Source organism: Syzygium oleosum, unplaced genomic scaffold, assembly GCF_021117445.2.
Source record: "Syzygium oleosum isolate NSW1041296 unplaced genomic scaffold, Sole_v2.1 Sole_v2.53, whole genome shotgun sequence".
Lineage (NCBI taxonomy): Eukaryota > Viridiplantae > Streptophyta > Magnoliopsida > Myrtales > Myrtaceae > Syzygium > Syzygium oleosum.
Window position 1 is genome coordinate 566,103 of NW_026607537.1, and position 16,167 is coordinate 582,269.

General features: G+C 39.3%; 1 protein-coding gene across 1 annotated transcript; it reads left to right on the forward strand.

The window, feature by feature from the left end:
* Positions 1 to 3,999: 3,999 nt before the first annotated feature.
* Positions 4,000 to 15,652, forward strand: LOC115691174 (auxin response factor 1). Its single transcript, XM_030617745.2, has 16 exons — positions 4,000 to 4,118; positions 4,960 to 5,002; positions 6,357 to 6,459; positions 7,584 to 7,699; positions 7,964 to 8,059; positions 8,187 to 8,243; positions 8,393 to 8,545; positions 8,681 to 8,765; positions 8,972 to 9,062; positions 9,152 to 9,316; positions 9,755 to 9,874; positions 9,964 to 10,039; positions 12,477 to 12,642; positions 12,731 to 13,227; positions 13,604 to 13,794; positions 15,093 to 15,652. Exons 3-16 carry the CDS (start codon positions 6,414 to 6,416, stop codon positions 15,259 to 15,261), a joined length of 2,028 nt encoding a protein of 675 aa, XP_030473605.1. The 5' UTR covers positions 4,000 to 4,118; positions 4,960 to 5,002; positions 6,357 to 6,413; the 3' UTR covers positions 15,262 to 15,652.
* Positions 15,653 to 16,167: the final 515 nt, after the last annotated feature.

The following is a 16,167-nucleotide window of genomic DNA, read 5'->3' on the forward strand; positions in this document are numbered from 1 at the left end:
GAGTCACTTTAATTTTAAAGAGTCAACCTTAAATGGGTTTTAAATTTTAAAGCTTAAAGATAAATGGATCTAAATGGGTTGAGTTTGGAACCCATGTCCAACCCACCTACTAGATCCATCCACACACTCTCTCCCTCTTTACAAAAATGTTTAAAAAAAATCGAAATTTAATTATTTTTTTCTCTTTTTCTTTTATTTTTTCTTTTTTCTTTTCTCTTCTTTCTTTTTCCTTTTTTTTTATTCCGGCCGGTGGTCGGCCACGGCGATCGGCCACCGGGGCGGACAACCTCGCCGGAGGCCGGCGAAGCTCGAGCTCGCCGGCCTCGAGCGAGGCTCGAGCCTCGCCGATCTGGCGAGCCTCGAGCTCGCCCGATTCCGATGACCTCGAGGCTCCATCCTCGCCGATCTGGAGAGGCTGAGGCATCGCCGGCCTCCAGCGAGCTCGTCCTCACCTGTGGTTGGTCGCCGGCCACGGCAGCCGGCGATCGGCCAAAAATAAAGGAAAAAGAAAAAAATAAAAAATAATTAAAAATAATTAAAAATTCGATTTAAAAAATAAAAAAATATATTAATTTATTTTTTCTTGGATAATGACTTTATGGAAAATATTTTTTAGAAATGTCGCATTTTTCGTAAAACAAACAGAACCTCAATTTTAAAAAAAATTATTAAATTTTTTCACTAGCTTTGTATTGCATAAAATGTTTTAGCAGTATAATTTTAAAAAAAAAATCATAAGAAACAAGTATTCCTAGATTAGGTTAAATATAAAAGTGTTTTAGCAATATGGGTCGAGTCGGGTATGGGTTGGGTATGGGTCGAGTCGGGTATGGGTTGAGATATTTACACTATGAATAAATGGGTCATAAACGGGTTAATGGGTCAATTTGGGTCGGACCATTTATGAACCGATCCAAACCCGATCCGACCCACCCGTTTAACAGGTCTACGTGTCATGTTGGGAATTGCCACCCCTATCAATGAGTAAACTACTCCGTACAAGCCCATATGCCCTTTACATTCCAAGTACAAAAGCCAAGTCGAGATTCTCCAATTTGCACTCATCAATGCTAGACAAAAGTAATTGTTTCTCCAGTGACAAATTCATTCTTCACCACCCCTATCATGGTAGTCTGCAAAACCAGGATTAAGACAAAAGGCAATCTGCATATTAACCCAATCTTCAGACCTTGCCGGTGGCCAAGCCCATCCATTTGCCACTAATAACCACAGCAACTTTTGCATGAACGTTCAAGCCAGAATCATAAACCGCCCTCGGACTATACACATGCAACAATACACCGTGGAGATGCCAAGGATCACAGCCCCAAAGAAGTATATCCCTCCCATCTCCAATGATGTTCCTAATAAACAAGGCTTTAAAGCTGATCTAAGCTTCAAAAACTTTCTCCATGCACAGGTGCTGTCATTCTTTGCTCGAGCAGCCCAGATTGATGACCGCTTAAGTAGATATTCAGCAGTCCACGCCACCCAAATAGATCCGGACTTCATCAGCAACTTCCATAGATTTCTCCAAAATACAAAGCATGATTCCAAGGGATTATTCTTCTCAAACCCAAACCGCCCTCGCGTTTCAGAGTACATGCACCGTCCCAAGCTACTCTTTTGCACCTCTAGAGATAAGAAAACACCCCATTTCTCTCGCAGCCATCTTCAAAACCTTGTTAGGAAGCACAAAACCCTAGCTCCACAAATTCACAGGACCATATATGATGACAAATTGTATCATGTTAAGCCTCCCAGCAGAGGACAAATGTTCAGACTGTCCAAGAAGTCTAGCAGGTAGCTTCCCTTGTCCAAACCCACTTAAAACTCTCGAGATCAGTCGCATGATACTCCTCATGCCCCTAGCCAAAAGAATTTCTGTCTGATGGGGATTAAATTTTAAACCAGATAACTCTTAGAACTCCTTAAACAGAGAGAGTACCTCAATCAAAAATTCTTTATCACCCTTGAAACAGATCATGAGATCATCATTTGCAAAATTAGGCTGGTAGCATGTACAAAATCTCGTCATTTTGAAGCGGCAAGTCTGAACAACAGCTTGTATCCACGACAAGATGGTACCATCTTCTGTACTATACGTCACCACACCAATCTTCCGCTCTGACGACGTGTCATCTGTACACGTCATCATTGCTCGCCATGTCGGTCGGTAGGCTCGATTGGACAAACAAAAAATCGACGCTTTCTTGGTCCATTTCGAAAAGCAAGGGTAATTTTGTCTCCCGGGCACGATGAGCTCATGCCTGAAAAAAAAAAAAAATACAGCCTAAGATACTTGAATCCTAAGCAAACCGGGGTTCATTTAAAGAATGCCGGGAAGAAGATAAAACCTAAGACCCGCACGTGCGGTGGCATTCCCGTAAATACCCAGGGTGTCAATTTCGTCAATTAAACCGACCAATCCATAAATTAGCAAATTAATTAATTTAATCAAGAGATTAAATTAGCGGTGACGTGTCAAACCGGCTCACGGGAGGACTGATCTGCAAAAAAAAATTAAAAATTTAAAAAAATATAGGGGGCTTGGGGGGGGTCAAATTAAGAAATTTGACTGGAGGAATATTCCATTTGCGTGAAGACCGTGGGACAAGACGAAGCTGTTCGGGGTTATGGGGGCACCCGTCCTTAATAAAAATAAATAAAACAAAATAATTTATTTTTTTTGGGGGTAAAATAAATAAAATACTAATAATTTATTTAAGAAGATAAGAGACAGAGAGAGAGAAGACGAGAGAGTACTCGAAATTGTCCCCGTTTAGGAAGCGACCATCTCGCTCTATGTACGAAATGGCGGAGGCAGATAGTTGTTTCTATTTATTTATTTATTATTAATAACAATTGCTTTTGTTTAATAAGAATTTACGTGTATAATAATAATAATAATAATATTTACAAGATTGCCGAGTAAATAGCCTAGCGAGAAACCCCGTCCTTCCATGAATTCAGGAGTTTGGACCATAATAGGTCGGTGAGCCGGCTCTTGGGTGAAAAATTGCTCTTCACGTTGAGATGCTAGCGAGGTTGGGAGGCTGGTTCCCTCTTCTCGGGGTCTCGCCTTTGGGAAAATCTTCTAGAGTCGAGATTTCGCGAGCAATAGGTATGACTCGAGCCAAAAATTTTGCAACAGAGAAGAAGGAAGTCACATATCGTATCATCAATTAATCGATGTATGTCTATCGATGGTCGCTTTTTTTTTAATGAGCAAAGACATACTCCACTTCCTTTAACTTGTTCTTAACTTTGAATATCAATGTCGTTACAGACACTTATAGTGAGTTAAAGTAAGATAATAATAATTGTACAAGATACAAGCAAATATCCAAGGAGTGACCTAGGGGCCGGTAATGATCACCATGCTCCCTCTCTATTCAACATCCCCTTTTAATTTTTATTCGACATATTCTATATTTTTAATAATATTTCCGTAAAATATGCCTATCTTTTTCAAGATAATCATAATTAGCTGCTAGGTAAAGACAGCGCGATCCCTTTTAAAAGTGGCAATTCAAACGATTTCTCAGGGCAAGATGGCCCGAGCAGAGCAGCAAGTCACAATAGAGGCATTGCTTGCCTCTCGCTCGCAAAGAGCAAATTGCACACGATCCGATTTCAGATTCACTAAATCCCCATCTACCTTGATTTTAAATCATTAAGAAATTTCTTAACTCGGCTTCATTTGAAATATCCACATCTTTATTGCACACGCAGGTATGTACTTATAAATAAGGTAACTATCTAGCATTTTTTTTTTTCCAATTCTGGGCTAATGTGAGAGATTAATAATGGAAGTAAAAGAGGAAAAAAGACAGGAGAAAAAGAAACAAGAAAAGAAAGGGAAAAATGAAAAGAGGAAGGAGGGAGGAGGAGGAGGAGGAGGGAGGAAAAGCAGTGGTTGGGTCATGTCGGCTTCAACCAAACAGAAGAGACAGAAATGACTAGTAACGCTGTCTCTTCGCTTTTCCTCGAAACCATCCATCTTTTCCCCCATTTTCCTCCCTCCCCTTGAATCCCAACCCCCCCGATTCCCACCACCTCCCTCTTCAGCTAATCGGTCCGCCGTGACAAGGGCCGGAACAATCTCTCTCGCTCCGGTAAGATTTCTTGCTGCCCGCCTGCGCCTTTGCCCGGCTCCTCTCCCCCCGTTTCTTGATTTGTGGTGGTGGTGGTGGTGGGTTCGGCTTGAGCTGGACGACCCGGCATTTCTTCGCGTCCTCCCCACTCAATTCTTGCTCGATCAGATTCTGGGGCGCGTCTACTGTTGCTCCAGGAAATGTGGGTCCGGGTCAAGTCTTGATCTTGTCCCGCTCCCCGCCCCCCGTAGATCCGGGTCGCGGAATGTTGTTTGGCTCGATGTGGGGTTTCGGGTTTGCATTCTCGTGCCTTTGGGCGCGTGCGAGTCGGACCTGGGACTCGTCGCGGTGATGGGTTTAGCTTGCTGGCGTCTGGGTGTAGCCGGCGGCGTGCGTGCGTGTCTCCGTGTGTTGCATCTCGGCGGAGTTGGGGGCTGTGGAGTTGCAATGAGCTGGGTGAAGCCGATGTCGTGGCGCTTATAGATTGCCCGAGAAGTTGCTTGCTCGCGTGGAGCGAAACCCAGTTCTGTGTACCTTTAGTGGAGTGGAAAAGTTATTCACTTGGGTCTGAGAAATTAGTGGTTGTGATCTGACTGACGAAAGGATTCCTTGAAATTTTTTTGGGTGAGGGTTGTTAAGCTGATACTACAACTAGAGGCAGCAATGTGGAAAATCAATTCATGTTGACATCAGTGAGATCAACTATAGAATCGTCAACTTCTAAGGATGTGCTGGAGAGATGAAAGAAGAAGAGGATACTCCTTTTATTAATATTTGAAACTATTTAACAGGAGCCAAATTTCCTAGGTAGGTGATTATGGAATATTTGAGAAGTAATCCTATTACTTAATTTTTGATGCAGAGGGAATGAGAAGTGAGCTTGGATCAGCTGACTTTGGAGAATGGTGAGTCCAGCCGCAATGGTTTTCTTTGGCCTTTTATAGTTCTGTCCGTGGCACCAATGTTTAGCCTCGCTGATGTAGCTACAATCGAACAGACTGTTACTAAGTAAGAAAACAGAGGCCAAAACAGAGTAAAGTTTACCGCTTCGAAGTTAGAAAAACAATAATTGTTCTCAAGAAATGCCTATTCTGCTCATGCCAGGGGTACACTTAATTTTAAAATGCACTTACAGATCATGCTCTTCTTTCTCAAGCGATCCACATCTTAGCATAAGTAAATTGGACAAAATTATGCTCTTGTATCAGCATCTCCACGTCAGAGAGAACTCGATATGTGGATAAGATTTGGATGATGTCAGCATATTCATCTGGATTGGTCCTTGCAATTGAAATGCTCCCAAAGGCTATTAGCTCAATAATTACACCATTAATCTCTATATTTTTTGGAACTTACCCTTTGTTGATATCTATGCACATCGTCCATGGCATCCTTTTCCATTTGGGAGTCGACCATTTGATCTTCTTCAGAGAAGTCTCTCAGAGGCATTTAAAGCAGAAAATGTATACTTGGTTGATTTGTGGCTTTTTAAGAGCTCTATCTTGTCTCAAGTGTAAAAGTCCTCTAATGGAATCATGAACTCTGCTCACTTGACAAAACCAAACTTCTCTTTGAGCCCTCAAAGTGATCTTGCCTCCGCATGAACCTCTTGGTTATCTTCGGCAGATTGTCATTATCATCTGTCGCACTAGCTTCTTGTGGTTCTTGGCTTGCTTAGAACACATATTGACAATTTTATTTTCAAGAGCTTCAAACGGTATCTTTTGAGAGTTATTTTGATCGACCATCTCTTATCTTTATTAGCTTGTTCTATCGTGAAATCCGTATTCTTCAGATCATTGCTCGACCATCTATTTGAGGGTCAAAAGCACTAAAGCACATCGGTTTAGTCAATCTCCTTCAAGAAATTTAGTTTGACATCTCTATGAAGCACAACTCAAGTGGCAAGGCTACAAATCTTTCTCATGTCTCCTTTTGCCATTTGTATAAACCAAACAGGACTAGGGAAATCTAGTTGTTGCCTCAATTAATCCCTAGAATAGAAATGAGTTGCCGAACTATTCTGTGTTGTACAACCGTTAAATATACTAAAATATTTGAAGTGTTGAACTCAAGTTAACTAGCAACATCGTGAGAGAGAGCTGAATGATTTCGAAGATGGACTTGACTCCTTGGAGTGGATTGGGTTACCTATTTCTCATATGAGCTTCAGATCTGAGCATTTTATATGAATAGCTCCAAATGGGCAGATGCTTTGTGAGATTATGTGTAGATGATCATGCTTGGATTTTGATGCAGATCCTAAAGCTGGTATTTCTACATTGAGGTCATCTTTAAGAGTGTTGTGATTCTCTGATGGCAGCTCATGCATCAAACCATTCATGTGGGCGGCCTCATCAAGGTTTGGATACATTCTTCTACAGTTACAACACATGCTATGTTTTCTTTTGGTGCTTTGTTTGTAGTGATATATAATGTTCCTTTGTACTATACATCATTAAGAACCTAAGTGTTGCTTGTTAAGATATCCCAGAATATCATGGCTTCATGGTAATGATTTGGTTAGTTTGTTAGTACATAAATGCGAATATTTGTTTAGAAGTACCTTAAATCTTGCTTAAATGCCATGCCTGCGCATAAAGCAAGTAATGCATATGTTTGATGAAATGTCTTCACTACTTCGGGGGAAGAGCAGAAAAGGTGATTTGGATGACAAACCATATATATTTATCAATTTCTATTTCAACAAATATATAATAGATATGGGAAATGTAAAAATAAACAAATTGAAGATTTGATTCTTAGGTCACTTTGTCAAATGTCAATTTACAATCTATTAGCTTTTATTGGTAAAAAAGTTTTGAATTGTGATTGTCGTTTACTGATTTTGTTCTTTATAAGCTAGTAATGATGCAATATTTTGAGGTGTAAACTTAGGTATTAATCTTATTGGCATAGTCATTTTCTCTTGATTTGTAAAGGTAGAAAGCAATAGAGTGAGAGAGATACCTAGAAAGAGGGACACAACTTTATCAGGCAAATTTTACGAGCTTACTGCCCGCTACTTCTATTGTCTAACATAAATAATGAAGGTTTTAAAGATCTTTGCTGGCCAAAAAAAAAAAATAAAGTTCTTCGTTGGGGATCTCTCTCTCTCTCTCTCTCTCTCTCTCTCTCTCTCTCTCTCTCTCTCTCTCTCTCTCTCTCATTTTACTTATTTCCTTGTTGGCTGAAATATGCTGGAACAACTATTGTAAATATTGAAGCAAATCATGCTATCTTCTTCTTACTACCAACTACCTTGAGTTTCCTGCTATTCCTCTTCCATTTAATATGGAACTTGCCTAAATGTTTTTCCTAGTGTCAGGATGAAGGAATGAGGTTAAAATTTTAGTTTCTAAGAACTGATGTAGAAAGCTGTGGATGGCCTGTTAAAATGGGTTTTGAGTGTATATTTTTAGCTCTTGTATGCTTTAAGCTTAAATCCTCATTATGTTCCATAAGTTATTCCTCTTTTATAACCAGGCTCATTTGCTGATGCTTTGTACAAAGAGCTGTGGCATGCCTGTGCTGGGCCTCTTGTCACCCTTCCTCGAGAGGGAGAGCGTGTCTATTATTTTCCACAAGGTCACATGGAGCAGGTAAGTCATTAATGTCATCCATATCCAACCTTCATATGATCTCTTGATGGAAGTGGGATTCATTCATTTGTTTGTTTACATATTCATTAGTTTATTTATTTTTGGTTGGTCATGCATTTCTTGGTGGTTTTTCATGTAGTAATTGCATGGTCTGATTTGTGGTTCTTCTTGGATTATGTAACAAGCATCACGAAACAACATCTAGTTCTTAAATCATTAAGGTTGCTGCTACTGTTTCCACTGATGCTTATTTCTCTTTAATAGCTTGAAGCATCAACAAACAGAGGGTTGGAACAGCAAATGCCTTCTTTCAATCTGCCGTCTAAAATTCTTTGCAGTGTAGTCAATATTCAGCTCCGGGTGAGCTTTTATACCGCCTAATATGCACGATCACACTGGACAATGCTTTTGCTTCCATGATGCTTAAGTAGAGTTTATTATTTTGTTCCAAGTATTACTTTTCTAACATCAACACCTGAAACTGCAGGCCGAACCTGAAACAGATGAAGTTTATGCACAGATAACTCTGCTACCTGAACCTGAAGTGAGCATGTTCTGCCTTCCTTTCACTTATGTGCTTGATTAGTACATGAGTTATACTCTTTCTATATTAATGATGTTATGGTTACTTTTGACATGGTCGCCCCTTCTCATAAATATAAGTGTGTTACTATGTTGCAATCCTAAAATCAGCAAAATGAAGTCACATGCCCAGATCCTCCCCTCCCCGAGCCTCCAAGGTGCAAGGTGCATTCCTTTTGCAAGACGCTTACCGCTTCTGACACAAGTACTCATGGGGGATTTTCTGTCCTACGGAGGCACGCTGAAGAGTGTCTGCCACCCCTGGTAAGCTTTACAGCTATCAATTTTTAAATAGGTTATATATGTAATTCTATTAATTGGTTATGCATTACCTTCTTTACCTTATTCCTTGAACATTTTATGTGTATACTTTTGTCATTATTTAACTTCCTTGTGCAGGATATGTCCCAGCAGCCTCCTTGGCAGGAATTGGTTGCAACTGATCTACATGGCAATGAATGGCATTTCCGACATATTTTTCGAGGTTACTTTTTGAGAAAGTGCAAGTGTGCTTGAAAAATTTATCCTTGATATAGTCTGAAAACCTGAGCTTGCATTCTTTCTTCGTCTTCATATAATAGTTCTTGGGAGTTGAGGACTGATTTTCCGTTTTGTCAGTTCTTTATACAATTCATCTTGTATTCTTTGTAGATGCTTCAGTTCATTATGCTGATATAGCATTTATTGCAGGGCAACCTAGGCGCCACCTACTCACTACTGGATGGAGTGTCTTTGTGAGCTCCAAGAAGTTGATAGCTGGCGACGCCTTTATATTTTTGAGGTATGCTGTGCATAATACAATGTTTTTGATAATTTATCTTTGTCCTTTAAAATCGTATCATTAATTACATGTTAGCATGCATTATACAGGGGTGAAGATGGAGAATTGCGCGTCGGGGTTAGGAGATTAATGAGACAGCAAAGTAACATGCCATCCTCTGTTATATCTAGTCACAGCATGCATCTTGGGGTTCTGGCCACTGCATCTCATGCCATTGCAACTGGAACTCTCTTTTCTGTTTTCTACAAGCCAAGGTTTGTTTCCTTTTCATTTAGAAAGGTATCTTCAGGTGTACTTACTAAAGCCAATAGAATAATGAGACATGGAGACAAATCAGTCAATAAATTTTGCAAAATTGGAAAAAAGCAGATCAGTCAAATATGCATACAAAATTTTGAGGAAGTCAGCTATTTAGATGAGGGGGTTTGGATGCTTGTATACAGCAGCTCTGGTATTTATGTTGAACCGTGGAAGTTAAGGAGGATCAAGAGGAAGTTGGACTTGTTAATGATCTCTTTTGATGCTAATACGGACTTGAGCTATCGTTAGGAGATTAATCTTCTGGCTGTAGGATTGTCTATACAATTTGTGGTTATATTGTTGCATTTTTATAAGTTTTGACGACAAAGAAAATAGTAAAATATTTTTTTCATAAAACAGCGTATTCATTTCAGAGAGTGTTGTTTCTGCAGAACAAGTAGGTCAGAGTTCATTGTGAGTCTCAATAAATATCTTGAAGCACGGGCCCACAAGCTATCCATTGGAATGAGGTTTAAAATGAAATTTGAGGGTGAAGAAGTTTCAGAAAGAAGGTATCTGTGTTGCTTACTTGATCAATCTTTTTTCCCTTACAACTGGAGAAAACCGAGAACCTTTTAACAAGGTATTTATCAAATCACAGGTTCAGTGGCACAATCATTGGTGTTGGAGACAGCATGTCATCTGGATGGACTAATTCTGAATGGAGATCCTTAAAGGTTAGCATTTTGCCTACTAAGTCATTTTGGTTTACGATTCACACCAAAATATATCTAACAATTTCAAGGATCACATGAATTAGATAATGATTAGTATGATTTTTTTCTGGAAGTGATGTCTTGGACATTTTGTAGGAAGGCCGATGTCATATTGAGTAACCAATCTCATCTCACCTCTCGCTCGTTGAATCATTTTTGAAATATGAATTATTGCATCAAAATTTTCTATAATATGGCATTTAGTTTGAAATCATAAACTTCCTTGAGCTTGGTTTTCATCCTTGTTTGATTGCAAGTCTGGAAGAAGCTTACAAGAACAAATTAGGAATTCATGGGCACCTTGGGAGAAATGACGTGTTTATGCTTTACTGATGTAATCAGAACCTTGGACATCTATGTGTACACTCGTACATGTATCTTTGTTCTTATTTCCTCATTTAAGTGGACAGTTAGGCATTAATAGGAAAAACTTGTACTTTAGGACATAAAAGGCTGCCAACTCATGTATGGCATATTTACGAGAAAAAGATCTACAAAGACCATGACAGCAGGCATGTCCACAGAATGCATTCGATGCTGGTGGTACCAACAGTAGGCATTTGAAGGTCACTATAAAACAGCTACCGCTTCTCTAGAACAAGAAATTATGAAGAGGTATGCAACATTGGAAAGATGCCCTTACTTTGTGCTAAACCATTCTACCTCCAGTAGTCCTTGCAGATATCGTTAAAGGTCTTTTACAAATCCTACAAAGATTTTTAACAATTAACAAGCTCTTTTGAAACGAGAACCACATCAAGAATCACTCTCCCTTCCAAGCGAGCATTTGGATCCTGTCTAGCACTCTTCTGGTGACCTGGAGCCTCTTTTGAATGACTATCGATAAGAGACTATGAACGATTTTAAGAGGTCTGATGAGTCTGTACATCGTAGAAGCATGATATGTGAGACTTCTGGTTTCTTGTAGGTTGAAACTTTATATTTGAAACTTGAGATGTGGACCAGAATTGGGTGGAGCAATATATGAGAAAAAACCAGTGGAAAGGCAGATTAACGAGGAGAAGTGGAACATGATTTAAAGTCAAATTAAAACACTGATCACTGATGCCATTTTGGCATGCTATGTATCACAAAACTGAAGCTGTGATAAAGTAGGGTAATATTTGAACATATAACTTATGTACATCAGAGGAGCTCTTTTTTGTTTTTGGTTTTCTGGGAATCAAAGAAACAAAACTTCACGTCAGTCTCATTTTTATCTGATCAAAGAATATCTGTTTTATCCTCGATATCTTGCTGAGCGCTTTTTGCAACAGTTATGTCTCTTCTTTGATGTGCTCCAATTTAAATAAGACTTTCAATTGGCCAATTTGCTGGCCACAACTTTCCTTCTCATAAAAATCCTGAACCCTGGGGGAAATGTTTCAAACTGAAAAGAGAGCTTGCTCCTTATCAGCCCCACCCCAGTAGCCAATTAGATGGTGATGTAACAAACATCTGGCTAGCGAGCCTCAGCACATGATAATGCCTCCCCATCCATAAATACAATAAATCTGTTGGATTGGTTAACCGGCGAAACTTCAACTTATGCAAGGCAAACCAACCAGAGCAAAGTAAAGGGAAAAAGCTTGGATTTTCCTGCTACTTGTTTTCCGCAAGTCTGGTAATTTGGTGATGTTAGTATAAAATCATTTTAGATCACCCCATCTACAAAATGTTCCTTGGCATTTTGCAATACCATCAGAACGCGCTCTGTAGAACCGGATTGCAATTTAATGGTACTCAGCTAATATCGAAAATTCTTCTTAAATGTTGACCAGTTTGTCTTGATAACTATTGGCATTGGGTCTCTTCTGTGTCCTGGAGTTTATGATGGACAACCCTATTCTTATCATTGGGTCACTATGATTTGAATCAGTTCTTCTTTCAATAATGGCAAGTAGTACAGACATTGCTCCTGCAGCATATCTGATTGCAGGTCTCATTACCATCTTCATCGGACTATCTTGTCCATAGAATTTTAAACCACTTCTTGCTTAAATTGTAGGTAGCCGTTGCCTATGCCACCGACCCTTTTTTTTTTCTTTTTTAATTACGACAATATTTTTGAGAGAATCATCTTCAGACCCACCTGAGGATATTCCAACCCGAATTTCTTGTTCTTTGCTGCCATTGACTTAAACCTTCAACTACTCTGATAAGTGGTTTTTCTTGGCTCTCTGTGATGCCAATTAGGCCAACCGCTTGAGAGTTTCGATAGCTGAGCACATTCACTCCCCGTTGGCACCAGATTGAGTTTGTTGAATCATGCTTATAGTGGTGCTAATGTGGTTTTTCTTTGAGGTTGATATTCAAATACCATTAAATTTCCTCAATTGTTAAAAGAAGATTTAATCAGGAATAAGTGGGTAATCTCTTGAAGTACATTTCCTTGTAGGTCCAATGGGACGAACCTTCATCAATCTTACGTCCTGACAGAGTGTCACCATGGGAATTGGAGCCGCTTGTTGTAACTGCTACTTCTAATTCCCAACAAGTACAAAGGAACAAGCGAGCACGGCCACCTGCTTTACCATCATCAGTGCCGGAACTTTCTGTGTTCAGTAAGCAGCTTGCTTCCTTGTATATTTATAAATGCTACTTTTCTTATTTCTTGACAAATTGACAGCTTTGTTGTGTCTTTGGTAATAGGTGCACCTAAAGCTCCTGAGAATTCTTCAGATTTTCTATATGGCGACTCCCAGAGGGGAAGAGATGTCTACCTCTCTCCCAAGTTTTCTCCCTCTGCTAGGTCAAAATCTGTCAATTACAATGGGAATGGTTCACCCGCTGCTTTATCCGGCTACACAGTCAACTGGTCTAACCATATGGAAACTGTTACCGATCCATGTACACCAGTTAATGGGAAGGAATCTAGTGAAAAGAGAGAGAGCGGTGGTAGTGGCTGCAGGCTATTTGGCGTTCAGCTACTTGGCAGTGCCAAAAAAGAAGGTTCATCGGAAACCTTGGCTGCAGGACAGAGGGATGATGATAAAACTACTCTATCTGTGGATGATGATTCGAAAGAGCACCAAGAACCCTCGTGTGTGAATCATTTCGACAATCCTACCGTATGTTATGATCCAGAGAAATCGTGCCCAAATTCTTCTCAGGATCTACAAAGCAGGCAAATCCGGTCCTGCATTAAGGTAACGTGTGACTCAGGAATTTTTATTATTTGGATTTTGTAATATCTGGATTTATTTTCATGGTTCGGATTGCAAATCAGTAGCCCTATCCCCAGTATACAATGTGATGCATGATGCCTTTTGATATTGAGAAAAACACATTCCTTCATATGGTATTAGGATTGATACATGTGCTCTAATGGTGGCCTTGCAAAGCTAAGTATCAAATTTTCCATCTTATGGGATTTATACTATGCCATCTTATGGTATTTGTACTATGTTTTTCTAAAGCTGTAAATTGGCAGTCTATAGTTGGTTGATGTTTTCTTTCTTATTCTTTGTGGAAATACGCTATGCACAAGATGATATCATCTGATGGGGTTATTATTTTTTCTAGGTTCACATGCAAGGAATTGCTGTTGGGAGAGCTGTCAATTTGGCACAGTTTAATTGTTATGAGGACCTACTCATACGATTTGAAGAAATGTTCGAGATTGAAGGCGAGCTCTGTGGATCAATGAGAAAATGGCAGGTTGTCTATACTGACGATGAAGATGACATGATGATGGTTGGAGATGATCCATGGCAGTAAGTCTCTTTCAGATGCTTTGTCTTCTCAATGGAAATTAAGTTACAAGCATAAAAGCATATATATTGAAAGAGACTGTCCCTAGTTTCAGTTAGATGCTTTAAACCATCCTAGTAATTGATTATGATACCTGGTGTAGTCTGTAAAATCATAGAATCATTTGAGCATGGGACATTTTTAGACTATGTAGGTGGTATTTCTGTAGCTTGTAGATGGTTTTATTGTTAGATAAAAAATTACCCGCGAAATAAACAACCTACAGTATCACCGGAGTCACTTCTTAGTAGGGTGAATGCCTAGATGAACTTCATTTTTTTCATGCTATCAACTAAGGAACTACACTTTGCAGTATGCCATAGACCACTTTTGTAATGGCATCTGGCCAAACAATAATAGAAAGACATCTTCTCTGCTTATTCACCATAACTATTTGCCTCGTCAGATACAAAGGAGAGGTAATTTAGTCAAACTTCTGAACTGAAGATAAGGAAGAATGATTTATAGGTCAGGTCTGAATAATTGATGGATCTCTTCCTTTCTAACTATGTTTCACTTCCAAACAGAGGCTTTGGGAAAATCAGACTCCTCCACTGTTCTAAAGATGTCTCTGGGAGGGAGGGAGGGAGGGAGGGACTTCTTAGCATGATGATTGTTTTTATTTATTAACTTAACATGGTTCTGGAATCAAACTGCGGCATGGCCATTCTCCCTTCCTCTGACTCGTTATTTTCCAACATGCATGTATGTGGGGACACGAGAACTTAACAAGAGCATGCATACAGAACTCAACAAGAGCATCACGCACACACATGCATACCCATTCGGACTGTGTAGTTGGTGCAGAAGTTGTGAATTTTGCTTGCTTGTAGAACTTACATTTAGTTATGCAGAGGCTATTTCATTTATCTCTTTGCAAGTTTGGTGATTGGATTTGTTTCTAAATTATCGAGCTAAAGATAGGACTTCCATTTTTTAGTTTAAATACTCTACATTGGCATTTCCTGCAAATTTCTTGTTTTGCCTCTGCATCTGGCCAAAAGGAGCTTAAGAAACATCACTTGCCTCACTATTAAGCCCAGTTAAGGAGGTCAAATATGTGACTACTGAATGGTTTTTACTTCCACCGCAGTTCATAAGTTGGGTTTGATTGCTACCTTGTCGTTTGATCAAATTTTGTATTATCCTTGAGCACCAATCTTAGGGAACTAGATACCAGTCATTCCTTTCTGGAGACAATTCTATTGTATTGATAAAAAATTGCCATCGTATATTTTTAACTCCCTTTTTCTTTTGTCAGTGAATTCTGCAGAATGGCAAAGAAGATCTACATCTACACTACAGAGGAAGTCAAGAGGTTGTTGCCCAAAATAAAGCTTCCAGTTGAAGATGTCAGCCCAGCCAATGTAGGGTCTGATGTTGCGGTCAACACTGACGATCGCTCATCAGTGGTGGGTTCTGGCTGCTGATGTCATGCCTCTTGTAATGATTCCTGCCATGGAGGAAGAGTGGTATGCTTCATTTTCTGCGTGCAGCTTGTATTGCGAGAGGTGAGCAGCATTGTCTTTCAATTTTGCTCTGTGATTGAAGTTGTGGTTGTATATATCTGATCGCAGTCTTATTGTAACTTGAACCATCTGTATGAGTTTTAAATGGCAAGTTAGTGCAAAACACTTGGAAGATAAATGTATTATTCTGTGGTATGATAGCTGTTGTGAGTAGAGAACATGGTCTTGTGTTCTACTGTAGTCATTAGACTGAAATTTCCTCCTCTCATATCTTTGCCATTTTGCAAAGTGATCTCTTGTAATGACCAAGTTAAACTGTTTCTAATGATTAATCGACGTAAAACGTTAATTATGATGCCGATATTGGATTTATTTGGCAAGCTCAGTGACCTCCGGTACATTTTCTTCTATAGGACCTTTTGTACAATTTACACTTTTGATGTTTCCATAACAAGTTAATTCCCATTGTTTGGCTAATAACGATACTAAGATAATCCTATTAGAAAGCATGGTAAGTTGCATTTTTTTCTCAGCTACCGCAGACCAATTTACAGGCAATAGTTGGGTATGCTTGCTTGATCAGAATTTGTGTTGAAAGTATTTGATGTGCAGATATATCCTTACTTTGGTGTAGATAAAGTTATTAATCACGTATGAAAGTTTCTGTAGATGCCAATGAACCGCCAACCTTACTATGGATGGAAAATAACTTTTATTGTTGAAAATGTAGTAATTATAGAGGGTGAAAATCACTTTTGGAAGTCAAAGTTATCACCTATAAACTTTGCTTTTTCTTTTTGGTCGAGAAAGCTTATTCGTTATTGCATAACATAGAAAGTTACTGACCACAGTATAAAGTTCTTGTTT